General features: G+C 32.8%; 1 protein-coding gene across 4 annotated transcripts in view; it reads right to left on the bottom strand.

The window, feature by feature from the left end:
* Positions 1 to 16890, bottom strand: part of NF1 (neurofibromin 1) — a 224956-nt gene that overhangs the window by 161144 nt on the left and 46922 nt on the right. For all 4 annotated transcript variants that reach the window (XM_031468338.2, XM_031468339.2, XM_064495894.1 and 1 more), the window contains exons 2-5: positions 13340 to 13483; positions 11604 to 11687; positions 8002 to 8192; positions 3216 to 3322 (exon numbers count right to left, since the gene is read on the bottom strand). In XM_031468338.2, the coding sequence (XP_031324198.1) occupies positions 3216 to 3322; positions 8002 to 8192; positions 11604 to 11687; positions 13340 to 13483 (526 nt within the window). The remainder of the gene's footprint in view (positions 1 to 3215; positions 3323 to 8001; positions 8193 to 11603; positions 11688 to 13339; positions 13484 to 16890) is intronic.

The following is a 16890-nucleotide window of genomic DNA, read 5'->3' as shown; positions in this document are numbered from 1 at the left end:
TTCAGGGACAATCACAGTTAACAGTTCGGTGAATTTTCTTCCTTCCCTTTTCATATCATGTATAAGGCAAACATATTTACCATAACTGACATTAGACAGACTATATTAAACCTGTTCTTTTAATTTCACATTGTCTTCTCAATTTCTTCCATGTCAGTAAAAATTCTCATACATATATTTGATGGCTTTATATTTAATAGTAACTATTACTTGAACAATTACAACATGCCAGGTATTTTCAATCCTATAAATTTAATTCTTTCAAAATCTTAATGCATTCAGATATTACAAATGAACCAACTGTGTTTATGAGATTACAGATCTAATAAATGACTGAATTGGGCTTTATGCTTTGATGTCTCTCAGAATATTTAAGTCACTGGTTATTTAAACATTTCCAATCGTACATTTAAGACATTTCCAATATTTCACCATTATAAATAACACTAATAAATACTTTTCATATCCAAATCTTTCCACATTACTGATTGTTTAAAGTACATAAATATCTGGAAACAGAATTATCCAGTCCAAGAGACGATTTTTTAATGTTCTTGATAAATTCTGCCAAACTAGTTTTCAGAAGGGTTGGGCCAAAGGCTACAACCACCAAGCAGTATATGAATGTGCCCTTATCACATCCTTGCCACCATTAAATGTGTTCATTTCTTTTATTCTAATTTGACTGCTCAAAATAGTAGACTGCATTTTTAAAACAAGATTAAACATTTCTCCAGATATATTAGATATTTTAACTTCCTCTTCTATAAATTTACTGTCTACATCTACAAAAAGGTTTATATATGGAAAAGATGCTCCTTTTATAAACTATTTTGGCAGAGAGCTTGCCCTATGGACTTTTAATGAAAGGATACAGGTACTTACTACATTTATATAAATATCTTTCTAAGATAAAGTCTTCAAGCTATAAAATTGTCTAAATAATCTTTTAAAAGTCAATTTTTTCTGGACTTGCAAATGAGTACCTTGCTCTTCAAGTCAGTTTTAAAATATATCTTCCAACCTTCTTTGCTCTAACCCTTCTTTGATTTCCAAATAATAGCATTACACTTCACAGTGCTCTCAATCCTTTTGCCTTCCTGTATTCATCTACTTTACCTTTATGACATCTTAAATGTGTTATACACAGTAATTTATTCTCAATTCCAATACATAAACATTTTATTACGCCAGTTCTATATGTTTCTGCTTGGATATCCTACTGATACCTAAAACTCAATAGATCTAGAACTGAATTTATTTTCCTGGCCGCTCTCTTTTCCCCTATCAACCCTTCCTTTCCCACTTTCAGCAGCTTGCTCTGTAATACTAGGTGATACTTCCCTTTAACCTCACATACCTAAATCAATCACCAAAAACTATGCAATGTATTCTACTCAAAGGCCATGTATTCTACTTCCTAAATACCATATCAAATTACCACATTCTATCCAGACTTCTACTACCCTTATTTCTCACTCACGTTACTAAACAACTAGGTTCCAGAAGTTCATGTAACTTTCTATCAAATCATCCTGCAAATTTCAAGTAAAGTGGTACATCCAAAGTAAAATACTGATCAAGGTAATTCCCACCCAAAAGCCTTTGCATCACTTCCCACGGCCACTAATTAAAGCCTTACAGCCCATAAGCAAAACAGGGTAGCAGTAAAGTACTCTGGCTCTAGAAATGGGCAGATGTGAACTGAATCTTTGTCCTGCCACTCCCTAGTGATATGACCTTGGAAATGTTACTTAAGCCTCAGTTTCCTTATCTATACAGGGGATGGTAATAATAATTATCTGTTTCACAGAATTATTTTGAGGACGAAAAGAAAAAGCATGTAAACTGCATAGCATAATGTTGGGCACATACTGAAAGTGCCACAAACATTACTATGTTTTTATTAATATGACCTGACCTACTCTTGTACCTCCATATCTTGCTCTTTTCCTTTTAACATCTCCCACCCCCAAACACATACATACATACTTCTCTCACTTTATTCTACTCTGTCTGTCTCTGTCACATTGCTTTGCAAATAATCTGATAATAATACACTTGCCATAAACTACTCCATATGCTCCATAGGGAGAGATTCAATATTTTATTAACCTTTGTAAGCCTAGCACTTAGCATGGTTTCTTGAATAGTTTCTCAACAAATGCTGCTGAACTCAATTTAAAACACATTACTACTTTTACTATTCCTATTACAGGAAGTTTCCATTCCTTTCACCATAGAAAACCAAACAAGGTACTTTGAAAATTACACTGCAGAACTATTGAGGTTTTCAAAGTTAATACAACTAAATTTCCTCTTAGGTCAGACATTAAAAAACATTATTGACAATTCTTTAATCAATATACAAAGTAAAAAAAAGTGAAAATCATTTACTATAAGGTTTCACATTTAAATTAGCTAGAATCCAACATTACATAAAACTAAAACAATTTTTGTGAAATGAATTTAGGTATTTATACTCAGCTTATTAATAATACTTACTGATACTTAATTTATATTAATACATTACTGCTTATCACAAAAGTTCTCTCAGTTTCTTCTGATAGTTTATTTCAATGAACATAATCATGTAAAGCACTTTCCAAAGCCTTAAAATCACACATTATAATATCCTCATGTGTGACTACTATTGACATGTTCTACAAAGAAGCAAAACTAGTCACTGAAAGAGTAAAAGACTTTGTAATGCTGTAAAGTCAGTCAGTCAGTAACAGATCCGAACACAGAATGTCAGAAATGAGATGCCTAACTCAGTTTCTCCTTTCATTGTAAGAGCACAGTCTTCTGGCTCCATTCTGTAATGAAACTTTTATATCCTGCTAAACCATCTACTTTTAGCACTGCAACAGCAAAACAAACACCTTCTGTAACTTACAGCTATCCTTAAGAGATGGAATTCTAGAAAAATTAAATAACAGCATTCTTAGATTGTCTTTATTAAAAGCAAAAATTGTAGCTGAGCAAAACTTTCCATTGCCAGGATTTAAGATACTCATTTTCTCTCTACTGTATTGTTTTCAAGGGTTCAAAAATTACTGAACCATAAAGTATCACTGCCCATTTCACAAAAACATTTGCATTATAAAATCCATTTTGATGTCCTAGCTCAACACAATATAATTAATAAATTCAAAATTCTGGTTTTTCACCCACATTGATTAATTTCAGATATATCATAAATTTGAACGTACCCTTCAGGAGTCGTTTTAATTTTGCACAATCCACATTGATATACTGTAACAATTCTATATCATGAACATCAACATTGTCTTCTGAACAAACAGTTAATTCCTGTAACCTAAAAAGTAAAAACCAAAAATAATTTATCAACTGAAATCACAGGATAGTCCAAAATTCTGAATTCAACAGATTCTTCTCACTGTAAAGATGAGTTTTTAAGAGAAAATACACATATAAAAGTAAGAGAATAAATTTTTCTTATGAAGATATAATGGAACATAACTGATACAGGGGATATGATGAAAGAAACCATGATAACCTAGTAAACTTCACAATGTATGTCAAATCATCATATTGTACACCTTAAATACACAGTTACTCAATAAAAAAAAAAAAAGAATCAGCATGCTGATAACTGACAAAGCACAGTAAGAGATGTATGGGTATCTGAAATACTTTCTCCCTGCTACGTGTATTTTTAAAATTTTTCTATAACATAATTATATTTCAAATTGTAAGTTAAAGACAAATTTCATTAACTTCTATTCACATCAATTAGTCTTCAGAAACACGAATGCTATTTTATCTACATTCACAGGCTATACTTACTTTGTATTAAAAAAGAGTAAGCCCTTCTTCACGGCACTTTTCACAGTCTGTACATGTGTTTATGTGATTATTTGATTAATATCCCTCCTCTCACAGTAGAATTTAAGCTTGTAATGACAAGAATCTTTCTAAACCCCAAATTTCCCTCTTATTAAATATGAAGTTACCAAAAATGTAGAAAAATTTAACACAACAAAAATACAGAAGTTTTTAAACTGACAAATTTACTGAAGTCTAAATAAAGAGGTTAAAGTTTATTTTTCATTAACCACCAGAGGTTAGCTTTTCAAAAATTGGTACTGCTAATTTACCAAAGTGTGTTTCCTAATGAGGCATGATTATTTCAATTAATAGATATTAAGAAAATGTAAGCAACAGAATGGAATTACTAATTTTCACAAATGCAGAGGGAGAGGTGGTGAAGAAGCACAAACTACATTACCTTATTTGTAATATTAGCTCAAACTGTAACAATTTTAATATATTAAAAATTGACATTAATCATCACACTAAACCTTCAGTTACTAAATAATGAAATCAATGCTATTTCTTCCTTCTCAAATTCCTCTTTCACTCACTTTAGCTTACAGATGTACAGCTAACATTAAAACTATCCTAAGCACTTACACTAATGTTCTTATCATCAGGGTGAGAAAAGCTTAGCAGTTCACACTGGAAATGAGAAGGTCCTAAAAACTGATTTACATGCTAAAAATTCCACAACTGCTGCAAAGAGCCTAAAAATATGGAATATGACTCCTTAGGAAACAACTTAGTAAATCAGCAACACTAACTTTTGAAAAGCTAACTCTTGTGATTGTGAAAAAAATGGAAGAAAAGTCTATTTCTCTTTATAGTCTAGTTCATAGGGAAGGGGCATTTTGTGAAGCTTAAATGTCATTTATAAAGCAGAGAAATCAAATAAATGGGTTGTTTGGGCAAAAGAAATGAAGCGGAAAACCTACCACTAAAATATCTAGAAAGACTAGGTAAACTGAACAACAAAAAGATATTTAAAATGTACAAAAATAAAGTGAAACAAATACTATCTACCCATCCAAGTCTAGAAATGTAAAGGAAACTGAAAACCAGAGATAGTTTTGAAGGCATGATCTGGCCAACAAAGGAAGAGTGAGTGTTGGTTAACTTTTTTTTTCTCTCCTTAACCTAGGGGTTTGGGGTTAACATCTACATGGGACTGGATACAAAGCTTTATACTTTAATAATTCAGGAAGCAGAACCAGGGCCCCTGCATAAAACATGGCTAAAAAAACTTCCCAAAAAAGAAAGAGACACAGAGAGACAGAGGAAAGAGAGGGAGGAAAAAAAAAAAAACTACCAGCATAAGAAGTCTCTCTGCTCTGCCTAAGCTTTGGTACAGGAAAAAGTCACCCAGGGCTGACACTTCATAAGGGTTTGAGGCCCACATTTGTATTACCCATACAATCTAGGGCTGGGAAATTAACAAAAATATAGGTCTACAACTGGACACTTTGCAAAAGCAAATGCAAACCATCACGAGACTACTCCCACAGCCCCAGGCTACATGAGATTCCCAAAGAAAATACAGACTGCACTAAAAGATAAATCTGCAATCAAAGTTTACAAAACAGAAACAATTTACTATGAATGAGAGTTGGCACATACAAACATATGAAATCATTTAACAATCTTAAAGAGAATATAAAATAAGTATGTTTTAAATAATTAGACATATAGGAAGAAATTTTAAACTATTAAAAAGAATAAGAAACCATTAAAAAAAAAAAAAAAACCCTAGCAGATGTGTAAAAGAATCAAATAGAACTTTCAAAGGCACTGAGTCTTCTGCTTCTGGTGATATGTCAAATTAGATATTCCTAAGGACCCTCCCACTACAAAACAATTAGATCCACTGCCTTGTATAGTAATTCTGTGGAGAAAGAAGCTAATCTTCTACATAAAAGAGTAATATGAGCCACAGAACATGGTGTACTTCAGCAGAATAAAAAAGTTATCTTAAGATCTGTAACTCGTATTATTCCCTTAAAGAAGAACAAAGGACAGAAATATCTTAAGCTAATGGTAATTCTAAAAGAGAAATATCTGTGGACAGGTAGAACAGTCAAGCACAACAAATTTTCATGACATTGACTTATCTATTACATACTAGGTATAAAATCAATCTTCAGAAAGAACTTCCATTCTGGTCTCTTGCATATTTTAAGTCACCTAATGCTCTGACAGTAGTGTCATAAGATAATCCCCTCTACATTAAGCCATCATAATGGTCTTTTAGATGAGTGGCCCTCTAATAAGATCAGCTCCTATTTCTAGCACAAGCTAAAGGAAAGAGCAAATGCACTTGTCTAAAACATGAATTTCATAGATCTCATTTCTGAGCAGTCTGTCCCCTGAAAGCTACAGAAACTGGCTTATTCTGGAGATACTTAACTTCTATTCTGGAAACAGTGAACTAGATTCAGGAAATACACAAAAGTTGTCTATTTTTACACGTGCTAATGCTGCAAAATAAAACCTTTGGTGACTAGAAGAATTTTAGAGTTTTCAGAGGTGGCACATTTGCTGTGCTTTATTAAAGCAATTCATGCTTGGATAAACTAAAAAATGATTTTATTCATTTGATCATTTTCTACCTTCAATGTAAGATTTCTAACAATAAGACTAGCAGTCACTTAAACAAAGAAGGAGGTGTTTTTTGTTTTTTGTTTTTTTATAATTTTCACGCCTCCTGCTACACCTAGGTGTTTGTCACCTTGCTATATCAACCAGTGTGTTATTACTCAGAATATGAAATGTTATCACTCAAAAGATTTCATGAACACATTATTTTACTGTACAAACATTACCCAACATTATCAATCATATTATACCATTAAATAAAATTTTAATTTTCTTTGTATCAGGAATTCTAATGAAAGCTTGTCAAAGAATGTTGCTGCCTAGCATCATCATGATTACAGAAATGTCATTTTTTTATTAAAAAGATTGCAGGATTTTATAGTCAGCCAATTCCCCCCGAACACCATAGCACAAATTCTCAAATTATGATGTACGTTCTCATTCACATCTGTCACATTAAGAATGAACTGAACTGACTAATGGAAGTCCACTGTTCACACAACACAGACAAACCAAAAGATGCAGGTAACCAATAAGCAAAGAAAATTGGTTTTCTATATTCTGTATTAGTCTTGATCCACTGAATCACTAGGTGATTTATAATTCCCAGTCATAATTAAGGACCCATTTGACTCTACCTGCATGAGAAAGGCAAATCATTTGCATAAAATTAGGTTCCAGAGTTACTTGCTACCATCCTATTCCATATAGCACTATGGACACCAATTTCTCCATCTGTAGCATATCACAACAAATGATCATGTGATGATTTCTAATCATCAGTATAAGCTTAAATTATATAATTTTAAAGCACAGGAGTGCATATTATAAAAAGGATTTCATCAAAATATGGCTAAAATAGAAGTATAGGGAAGCAGCCTGGTATAATGAAACAGACTCTGAAGCCAGTCTGACTTAGAAAGTTTGGGTTCTCCACTATCTGGCATATTACTTTGATTACTTCTTTGAGTATTAGTTTGCTTACCTGTAAAATGGGGAAAGTATCACCTACATTTCAGAGATACTCAGAGGATAAAACCACATAGCATATGTTGTACATGCTCAACAAATGGGAGCTTTTACAATTCATACACTTAAAACACAATCTACTTTCTAGAAAATTCTACTTTGCAATTAATCACTTCCTTGTGCTTCCAGATTGCTGGTGCTTTTGTTTTTGTAACTGAGAATCTTGTGATAAGAATCAGAACTGAAAGATCATTAGAATTCTGACTACTCATCAATTATTCTATCTGATAGGCTAATTTAATTAAAGGAATAATATGTTAAAAAGGCAAACCAAAAATTCATACCTAGTGTTTAAAAAAAAAAAAAAAGACTGGTTAGGTGATATTTTTTCCTAAAATTTAGGCTTTCAAGTTTATAACAGTACTTATTTAATTGTGCCCACCAACATCACAATATTACGTAATAAAAATTTCAAAGAAATCAATGCATAAAATTCCAACAAAAGCCCAGGTTAAACTCATTTCTGTCAAATTTTTATTTTTATGTAGGTAACATTTCTATTACTTACAATAGTCCTATGCAGATTTATACACTAACCTGGTAGAAATGCGACTGAAGACTGCATTGAAGTTGTTACAACTGAGAGAAAATAAAACCCCAGAGGCAGAATTCCGAAGTTCAGCTGCATGTTGGTTTCCTTCACGACAGGTGTGAAGAAAATGGCAGATTTCTGGCAGCAACTGTTTGACCAGCATTGTTTCATCTAACCTCATTGTGTCCTTTGGTTGCTAAAATGGAAATAATCACATAACTCTAAAACTTTCTTAAATTTAAATGTAAATATTTTCTATTATGAAAAATTTCAAACACACATATGAATTGAATAGAATAATGAACACCCATATACTCACCACCTATATTCCACAATTGTTAATATTTCATCCCGTTTGCCATATTTACCTATGGTTAGTCTAATAAAGAGGATGGTTCCATTTTTTTACCTCTTAATCACAATAAAAGCCCAGGCCTCCACATTCATCCTCCTCAGCTCCCCTATTTCTGCTTGCTCCCCCATTAATTAAATTCCTACATAAGCCCTCCCTCTCCTGGGAATATCTAGTTTATTTTAAGTCCCAAATAAACTTTACTTATATTCACTGAGAGCATTGTGTCATCTGTCTCAACATCCAAATTAATTCCTAGACAGGCAATTATACCCACCTTTAGGCAGACTGACCAAAACAGATAGCTATTACTCATTACAAGTCATTTTGTTTCGGTTGAACATCATAACTCCGCCTCTACATACTTCAGCATTTCTTACAAATAAGGACATTCTCCAACTTCAATACAATCATCACACCAAGAAAAAATAAACAATTCCCTCATACCAGCTAACACCCAATTTGTATTCAAATTTCCACAACTGCCCCTGTCTTTCATAGCTTGTTTTACTCAACCAGGCCCCAAAAATGGCTCATAGATTACAGCATGATTATTACATTACTTTAGTCTCTTTATTCTAAAACTATTTCCCCTTCACACTCCATATACATCATTTCTATTTCCCATAACATTGTTTTTTTTAAAGAAAATGGCCAGTTGCCTTACAAAATGTTCCATATTGTTGATCTGATTATGTCTTAGTGAGGTAACTTGCTCTAGTTACTATATTTTTCTGTTAAGCTGGAACCTAAACCTAATGGTCTGATTAGATTCAGGTTAAACACGTTAGGTAAGTCACTAAAGTTACATCACATCAGGAGTACATAATGCCAGGAGGTCCCACTGTTAATGACACCAAGTTTCATAACTTTGGTGTAACACTGAGAACTCTGCTTCGTAGAGTAAATCACTACAATTAACAAATGGGTAAAACTACCCTGCAGATACACTGTCCCACATCAATATTTCACCTAACAGTTTTAGTATCCTTGTATGAATGACAGTTTTGATAATACCAAGCATGATAACAAAGAACAAATTTTCCTAAAAGGGTGTATGTACTATGCTCAACTCTATAACCACAATCCTGGGGGAGGGTATAGCTCAAGTGGTAGAGTGCTTGCTTAGTATGCACAAGGTCCTAGGTTCAATCCCCAGTACCTCCTCTAAAAATAAATAAATGAATAAACCTAGTTACCTCTCCCCTCAAAAAACAAACAAAAGATGCCTATCTATAACTGCAATCCAAGGGCTTTCAGGTGCAAATACACTGAAATGTATGGACAGTAAATAAACAAACTACCTGCAAAATCTGAGTTACAATGCTTTCGTATTTATGGGCTAATCAAATAATACAGATATTGAAACTAATTCCAATTAATAAATAAAAATTATAGAAGTGTTCAATATACAAGAACAAAAATATTTAAGATTCCTCAAATTCTACCCACAAAATTTTTGTTTTATTCATCATACTCGTATTTGTTCACTTTCATTTAGCTATTTCAACTACTTATATAATAAACATGTACTTGTAGGCTCAGTTCTTCTTAAACTGCCTCAATATACTTTGATCTAAAAATGAAAATCAAGAGAAAGCCACAAAATAACTGGAGACAATTTTAGAAAACACAATTATTCAATAATAGGAATAGTATTATTTAATTATAAACTTAATGGAAACCATTTACACATTTTCAGTAGTAGAGCAGAGCAAGATAATATATATTTTATGCATTATACAAGTCATATCATGACCACTTAGTAGAGTTTCAATAAGGCTATGTCCAAAGAGCATCAAACTAAACAGGAGCCAATAATACCAGCAATTATTCTCCTAAATACCTCTCCTTACCTTTCAATTACAAACGCTAATGGAGAAAAGCTGTAAAACTGAAGAGGCAATAAACCATCCTATCCTCCTTCAAACATGGGTGTCACTGGTATATTAGTATTTACAATCACAGTAGTAAGACCACTACAAAGAACTGATTCAAGAGAAATTGAAAAAATTGTCCACCTTCAAAATTCCATCATCCTTAATATTAAACAGTTCTTTTGTTCCTTCACTCCATTTTACAAAAGGCAACAGCACATCACAAATTAATAGATAACACAAAGCTAGAACAGAACTAGCTCACCCTCAGTCTGAAGAGAAAATTTATAAGCACTGTCTCACAATTCTGGAATATGGACAAGGGTCAATAAAAGGGTTTAAAACATTATGCTTAGGTTTTGTGGCCTACATATTAAATATTTGTCTTCCCTAAGGATACATCATTTGTGAATGTAATTATTCTTCCCGACTCCCTGCCGTATTCCTGCCTTTAACACTTCTGACCATTCTCTCTTTTCTCAACCAGTCAGTCTTCATGTATCAAAGTCCCTTCCCATCTAGGTTGATTATAGAAAAAAACTGTAATACATGGAAGAGAGAGGCAATTCTGAATAAAAGCAAAAGATGTGTCAAAGGGAGAGAGATTGTAAGAAATAAGTTAACCCCAGTACATACTGAATAGACAAATCTTTAATATGGAGGTATTAAATTTATTATTTACATAAACTCCTACCTAATTCCAGGGAGAATTAAAGCTGGTAAAGTACAGAAACATTATGCTTTATACAACAGAAATATTTTTTAAAAAATTCTAATTAAGTCATGGTTGAAAACTCTGAGATAACTATTTAGAGGAAATGTGAGAAAGAACTGTTTTGTATCCAATTACTCCTCCACATATCTATTTTACATGTTCGTATTTACATAATAAGTGTTCTTAAGGTAGGATTTATCAGTAATAGTTACAGCTTTAATTTTCTAAGTTCTATTTTATATAGATTGGAAAAGTAAAATATTAAAATCAGATTCATATGGGGGAAACAAGATTACTCTTGGTCTTTCACATCATATTCTTTGACAGCAAAGCAATGCCACAGGCCTAACCAACTAGAGAAATTAATTAATTCAAAAAGTAACTTTTCCATAAAATCTTTTCTAAAGAAACTGAAAGGTATGTGACTCAAGCTTAACACTTTATAGTAAACTTAATATTTATTTAATTTACAAAAGATGAGAAAATAATTTTCTCTTGAAAACCTGTCTATGCCACCCAGCCAACTGTTACTAAAATTCATATTCATATGTCTTAGGCAAAAAAATCCATGACTGTCCTGGTCCATACCTATGCTTCAGTATATCAGATCATTCTCAAAACCAAATTCACAAAACCTGCCTATTTAAGAACAGATTTACTTACCCCAGCAAGACATTTTTCCAGTGTATCCAATATAATCAACTGAGAGAGATACAAATTTTTTTCAGCAGCTTCTCCAAATATTCTCTAAAAGAAAAGATATTCAGAACACTAAAAGTTGGTTTCACTCTCCACTACAAATGAGCACATCTGAAAAGTGAGGGACTAAGGATCAAGAAAGTCAATAGTCTTTCATTTTCATCTCCCAGATTATACTAGATTTAAATCTATTATTTTTGATTTTATCCTAATGCTCACACAAAATAAAGACAAACAAAAATGCTGGCATTTACTACAGTGTGCCATTAGTCTTATGACAGTAAAAGATATTCTGGTTTATACTTTAAAAATATCCAGCATTTAGACACACATATAGATCTTTAGCAGAATCTTGAACATTTAACAACACTTTAATGGACAGAATAATCAAAGCCTAAATTCTTATAGCAACAAAATACTGTAATACCAATTATAGTGAATTTTAAGCATTCACTATCCTTAAATCAAATACTACACTATTTATTGACAAGAGACTATGGTTTCCACAATTCAGTTTACTCAATAAGCACTAAATGAATGCCAATACTGTTTTTGTTTTTTCAAAGAAGATTCCAAATATTAAAACATTTTCAGTCTGACTGGGAACATGGCCACTTATTTATATAAACAAAATCCTACTGCTATGCCCCACACACTGCAACAGAAGAGCTCCAGAAAATGTTCAGTGCATTTCTGTAAATCACTTTTACATGTTTATAAAAGGTTCTGCTTTTTTCAAAAAGTCAATTTTTTTCCATAAAGAGAAAATATCTTTGTAAGGCAAATGATTGCCCATACTTCCAGTTTACCAATTTGGTAAGTCTGGGGTATTTTCCAATCAACTTTTTGAAAAGAAAACACTCTGAAGATGATATGACTATGAAAATGGTACTGATTTTTACAATTCACAAACAGAACTCAGTTTCATAGCTCAATATAAACAACACAAATTGTCATTATAAGTGCTCAAAACACGCAGAGCAAGAAATATCCAGATCAGCTGTTTTCAACTGAGTATGAAGGAGATTTTACAAAGGAATTGACATAAAGGAAGGAAATACCTGAGAAAGATAGAAGAAATAATATGTTCAAAGGTACAAAGAGAAAATAAGCTGGAGTACCCTGAAGTCTAAGTAATGTAAACAGACTTTATAAAACAGGGGGAAAAAGAAGCAATTATAAGCTTCAGACAGTGAAATTACTTGATCAAATTGATATTTGAGGAATACTTTCAATGTGGGTTCTCTAACTACTATAGAATCTGTCACAGGTTATAGGTGGAAGGAAGTAAAACAGTATCTTCACAAAAGCAATCTCACATATTAGGACTACAAAGTCATATTTCATTTATCATCTACTTAGAACTAGGACAATCTGATAATATTCAAATGAGAAGCTAAGGGAAATATTTTAACAGACTACTATGGTCAACTCATATTTGACAAAATCTGTATGAAATCCTAATTCCAGAAAAATGGAAAAGTAGATAGGGTTACAAACAAGAGAAGTATCCAAGGGAAAGAATCAAAAACTCAAACCAAAGTTAAAAGGTTACCTGTGCTCATCCACAAATTAAGATGAATGTTTATATCCAGAGTCCACAGAAAATGACTGTACTTCAAAATATGCTGCTCCAAATTTTTCAATCAATAAGCAAACCAAAATAAATTCCCCCATAAAACAGTAATGCAAATACTCACCATATTGTTAACATTCTTTAAGATAGTGGTGAGGCCGCTTATAACCAAAGAAAACTTATATTTGGAAATATTGATAAGACATTCCTTGTTGTGTTCGGTACTGACTTTGGTATGTGTGTTCTGTTGTCCTGTTTTTATCGGGAGCTGAGGGGAAAAAAAATGTCAGCTTACACTTTAAAAATGACTAAAAAGAACTCTATCTCTCATTGAAAATCATGAGATTTTAGGAAAACTTTATCAACCACAGTTACCTATATTTTTATCTCAAGCTCCAAATTTCAATATATATACTAGAAATTATAGCAAATCTAAAATTCTTTACAATTCACTTTTTGCAGCTTTCTAAAAGTCATAAATCTCTATCTAAAAAATTAAACCTCTACCCAGCACTATATAACACAGAATGATGACTCACAGAAATAGAGCTACTTCCTTGTATCTAAAAATTACTTCAGAGACTGTCTGCAATGAAATGTACACAATCCCTTCCCTTATACATTAAACTCAAGCATTAAAAGAACAATAGACCAAGAAAACCTATGCCTCAGACCTTTAGTCAATAACTGCAAATAACTGCAGATTGTTCAGAAATGAGAACCAACTGTATAGCCTGGAATAAACACAGTATAAGACTGACTCAGGTATGATAATCACTCTCAGGTACATAGCTAATGGAGTAAAGAATAACAAACAGATAAATCTCAAGGGAAAAAATATCCTTTAGGGGACCAAACTTTTTTAATCTGAGAATGAATTAAGTTGCACTACTAATAATTTCATCTCTACTCTATTTAAGAGCAGGATTCTGTATTGAAAAGATCATGAATAAGTTTACTGTTTAAATATTAGATACTACTAATATGAACAGATAACACTGATGAGGTTCCTCTGTGAAAAAACAAACCTGAGTCCAGTTTCCTCATTTTTAAAATGGTTCAACTAAAGGTGGAACGAAACCAAATAGCATGACCAAGTTTGTTCTGCCAGCTAATAATGTGACTAATTTGACAGTGAAGAAATACTAAATGAAAGAAGGGAAGCATTTTTAGGTTTTAGAGGAGGGGAAAAAACAGAAGCTACAGAATTACATAAAGTTAATTACAAAGATTATGGAGAGAAAAGAATCTGAAAGACAAAAAAGGGGGGATTTTAGAAGATGGCAGTGCTTGCAGTGTAGCTTGTGAAACTCCCCCAAATCTCTCTGCGAGGGTTCTGTATGTGTCAAGTAGATTGGATCAGAGAGTGCACAGATATTTGGCTAAACATTATTTCTGGGTGTGTCTGAGGGTGTTTCCAGACAAAATTAGCATTCAAATAAGTGGACTCCAAAAGGCAGTTTGCACTCCCTCCAATGTGGGTGGGCATATCACCCAATCCATTGAAGGCCTGCAGAGAATAAAAAAGGCAGAAGGAAGAATTCCTGCCTTTCGCCTGACTGAACTGGGACACTGTTCTGCCCTCAGCGCTCCTGGCCCTCAGGCCTTCAGATCTTTCTTTCTCCCCTCTGTTGGTTCTGTTTCTTTACAGAACCCTGACTAATATACTCCCCCCATGAAATAGCAAAGAATAGCAAAACCCATTCACAACATCCACAACAAAATTAGAGGACAAGGCACCCCACAAAGACCAAAATACAAGCAAACAGGAACAAACCACTTATAACTACAAAACTAGTGTGGCATAAGCATCTATGCCAGAGAGAGCAGAAGGAAGCACAACGTCTGATGGACTTAACAGGACAAAAATTCCAAAACTGTATTACATCCTCAATGAAAGGCATAGCAGGCCAAGTTTAGAAGCTTAGGTGAAATACAGGGATTTTTCTGCACATGGCAATTGGCACGTGAGTGCAAAGAGTCTACAATAAAGTCTGAAAAGAAGTGAGCACACTTTAAACCATCATTGTCTAACAGAACTTTCTGTCATGATGATGACGTTATATCAACAGTGCTCATTATAGTAGCCACTAGCCACGTACGACTATTAAGCACTTGCTACATGACTAATGCAAAGGAGGAATCAAATGTTTAATTTTACTTAAATTTAATTTACTTAAATTTAACATTAAGTAGCCACTGGAACCCCCTGGATAGCACAGTTCTAAACTAATCAGCTAAAGAAACACCCTCCTTCCAAGATGAAGACCACAGTGAGAAAAAATTGCTGAGATTCATTGCAAATTGACAACAACAAGAATGAAGGGACAAAGGAAAAAGATCCAGATAAAAGTGGAAAAGAGGAAGAAGGACAAGAGCGCTCACAAAGAATGAGATAACATATTTGTTTAATTTCATGAAAGTAACAGAAAAGCTCTAGAGCCATGACAAAAAGCTATCCTGGCCCATACTTCCCTCCTACCAATTAAAGAAAACTAATTTCATATAAAAATGAGCAACAGAAAAGACTGTAATCAGATCACATGTGAAGTTATTTTGAGGAAAAAAAGAGTAAGAGACAGAATAACATTGCAACAGAAAATGAAAACATACCCAAAAGATATGTTCACCAACAGATGAAAATATAAATTACTAATGCAAAATGACTGAGAGAAATTTTTTAAATGATTAAACATATGAAATCAATGAGAATTAGAAATAAGGTGACAGAATTCAGGAAAGAATTAGAAAAAAAAGAAAAATCACTTCAGAAGTGAAAACTAACTAGAAGATATTAAAGAGTAGATAAAACAAAGTATAATGCTTTAAGACTAAAAGCAGGTAAATAGGATGAAAACTGTAATAACCAAAAAAATGAAAAATAAGATGAGGATTTACAATAAAGCGAGAGAAAAGATAGGCAAACAAGATTCAACAAATGTTTATACAGGAGTCCTCAAAGGAAATCACATCAATGGAGTAGAATAAATACTAGAAACTAGAATTCAAGAAACTTTGCTGAAATTTTTTCAAAATACATGAAACTATATATTTAAAGGGCATACTGTATACCTAGAAAAACTGACCCAGAATGGTCAATACCAGGACATATTTTAGTAAAACTACTGGTCTTCTGTAAACAAAGAAAAAAAAATCTTTTGAACATTTAGGCAGAAAGAGAAAGCCACTTAACACAAAAAACAAAAATTAGACTGTTATCAGACTTTGACAATACTTTCTGCTGACAGACAATGGAATAACATTTTAAGATTCTCAAAGGAAAACAAAGTAAACCAAGGATTTTATATGCAAGCAAACTGACTCCCAAGTATAATGGTGACAATCAAACTGTTCTGAACTACAAGAAACCAAGAAATACTGTTCCCTTGAGCCTTTCCTGAGGAATCTACTAGAGAATATGTTTCAGGAGACACATCCACATTAAGAAGCACCATTAAAGATATATTTACTAAAAGAACTGAGAATAAATGATAATAAGGGAGAAAACATACTATGTAATTGCTATATGTAATGACAGTATAGATACAGTACAATTATCAAAAATGGGGAGAGTGCAGTGAGAGTACACAAAAAGTAGGATGTTTCCTGATTGTGTTATGGTACAAAGAGTAAAAGTGTAATATTTTAAACTGAATGCTAGGTGAGATGGAGTTG

Source organism: Camelus dromedarius, chromosome 16, assembly GCF_036321535.1.
Source record: "Camelus dromedarius isolate mCamDro1 chromosome 16, mCamDro1.pat, whole genome shotgun sequence".
Lineage (NCBI taxonomy): Eukaryota > Metazoa > Chordata > Mammalia > Artiodactyla > Camelidae > Camelus > Camelus dromedarius.
This window is presented reverse-complemented; position numbering and strand designations above follow the sequence as displayed.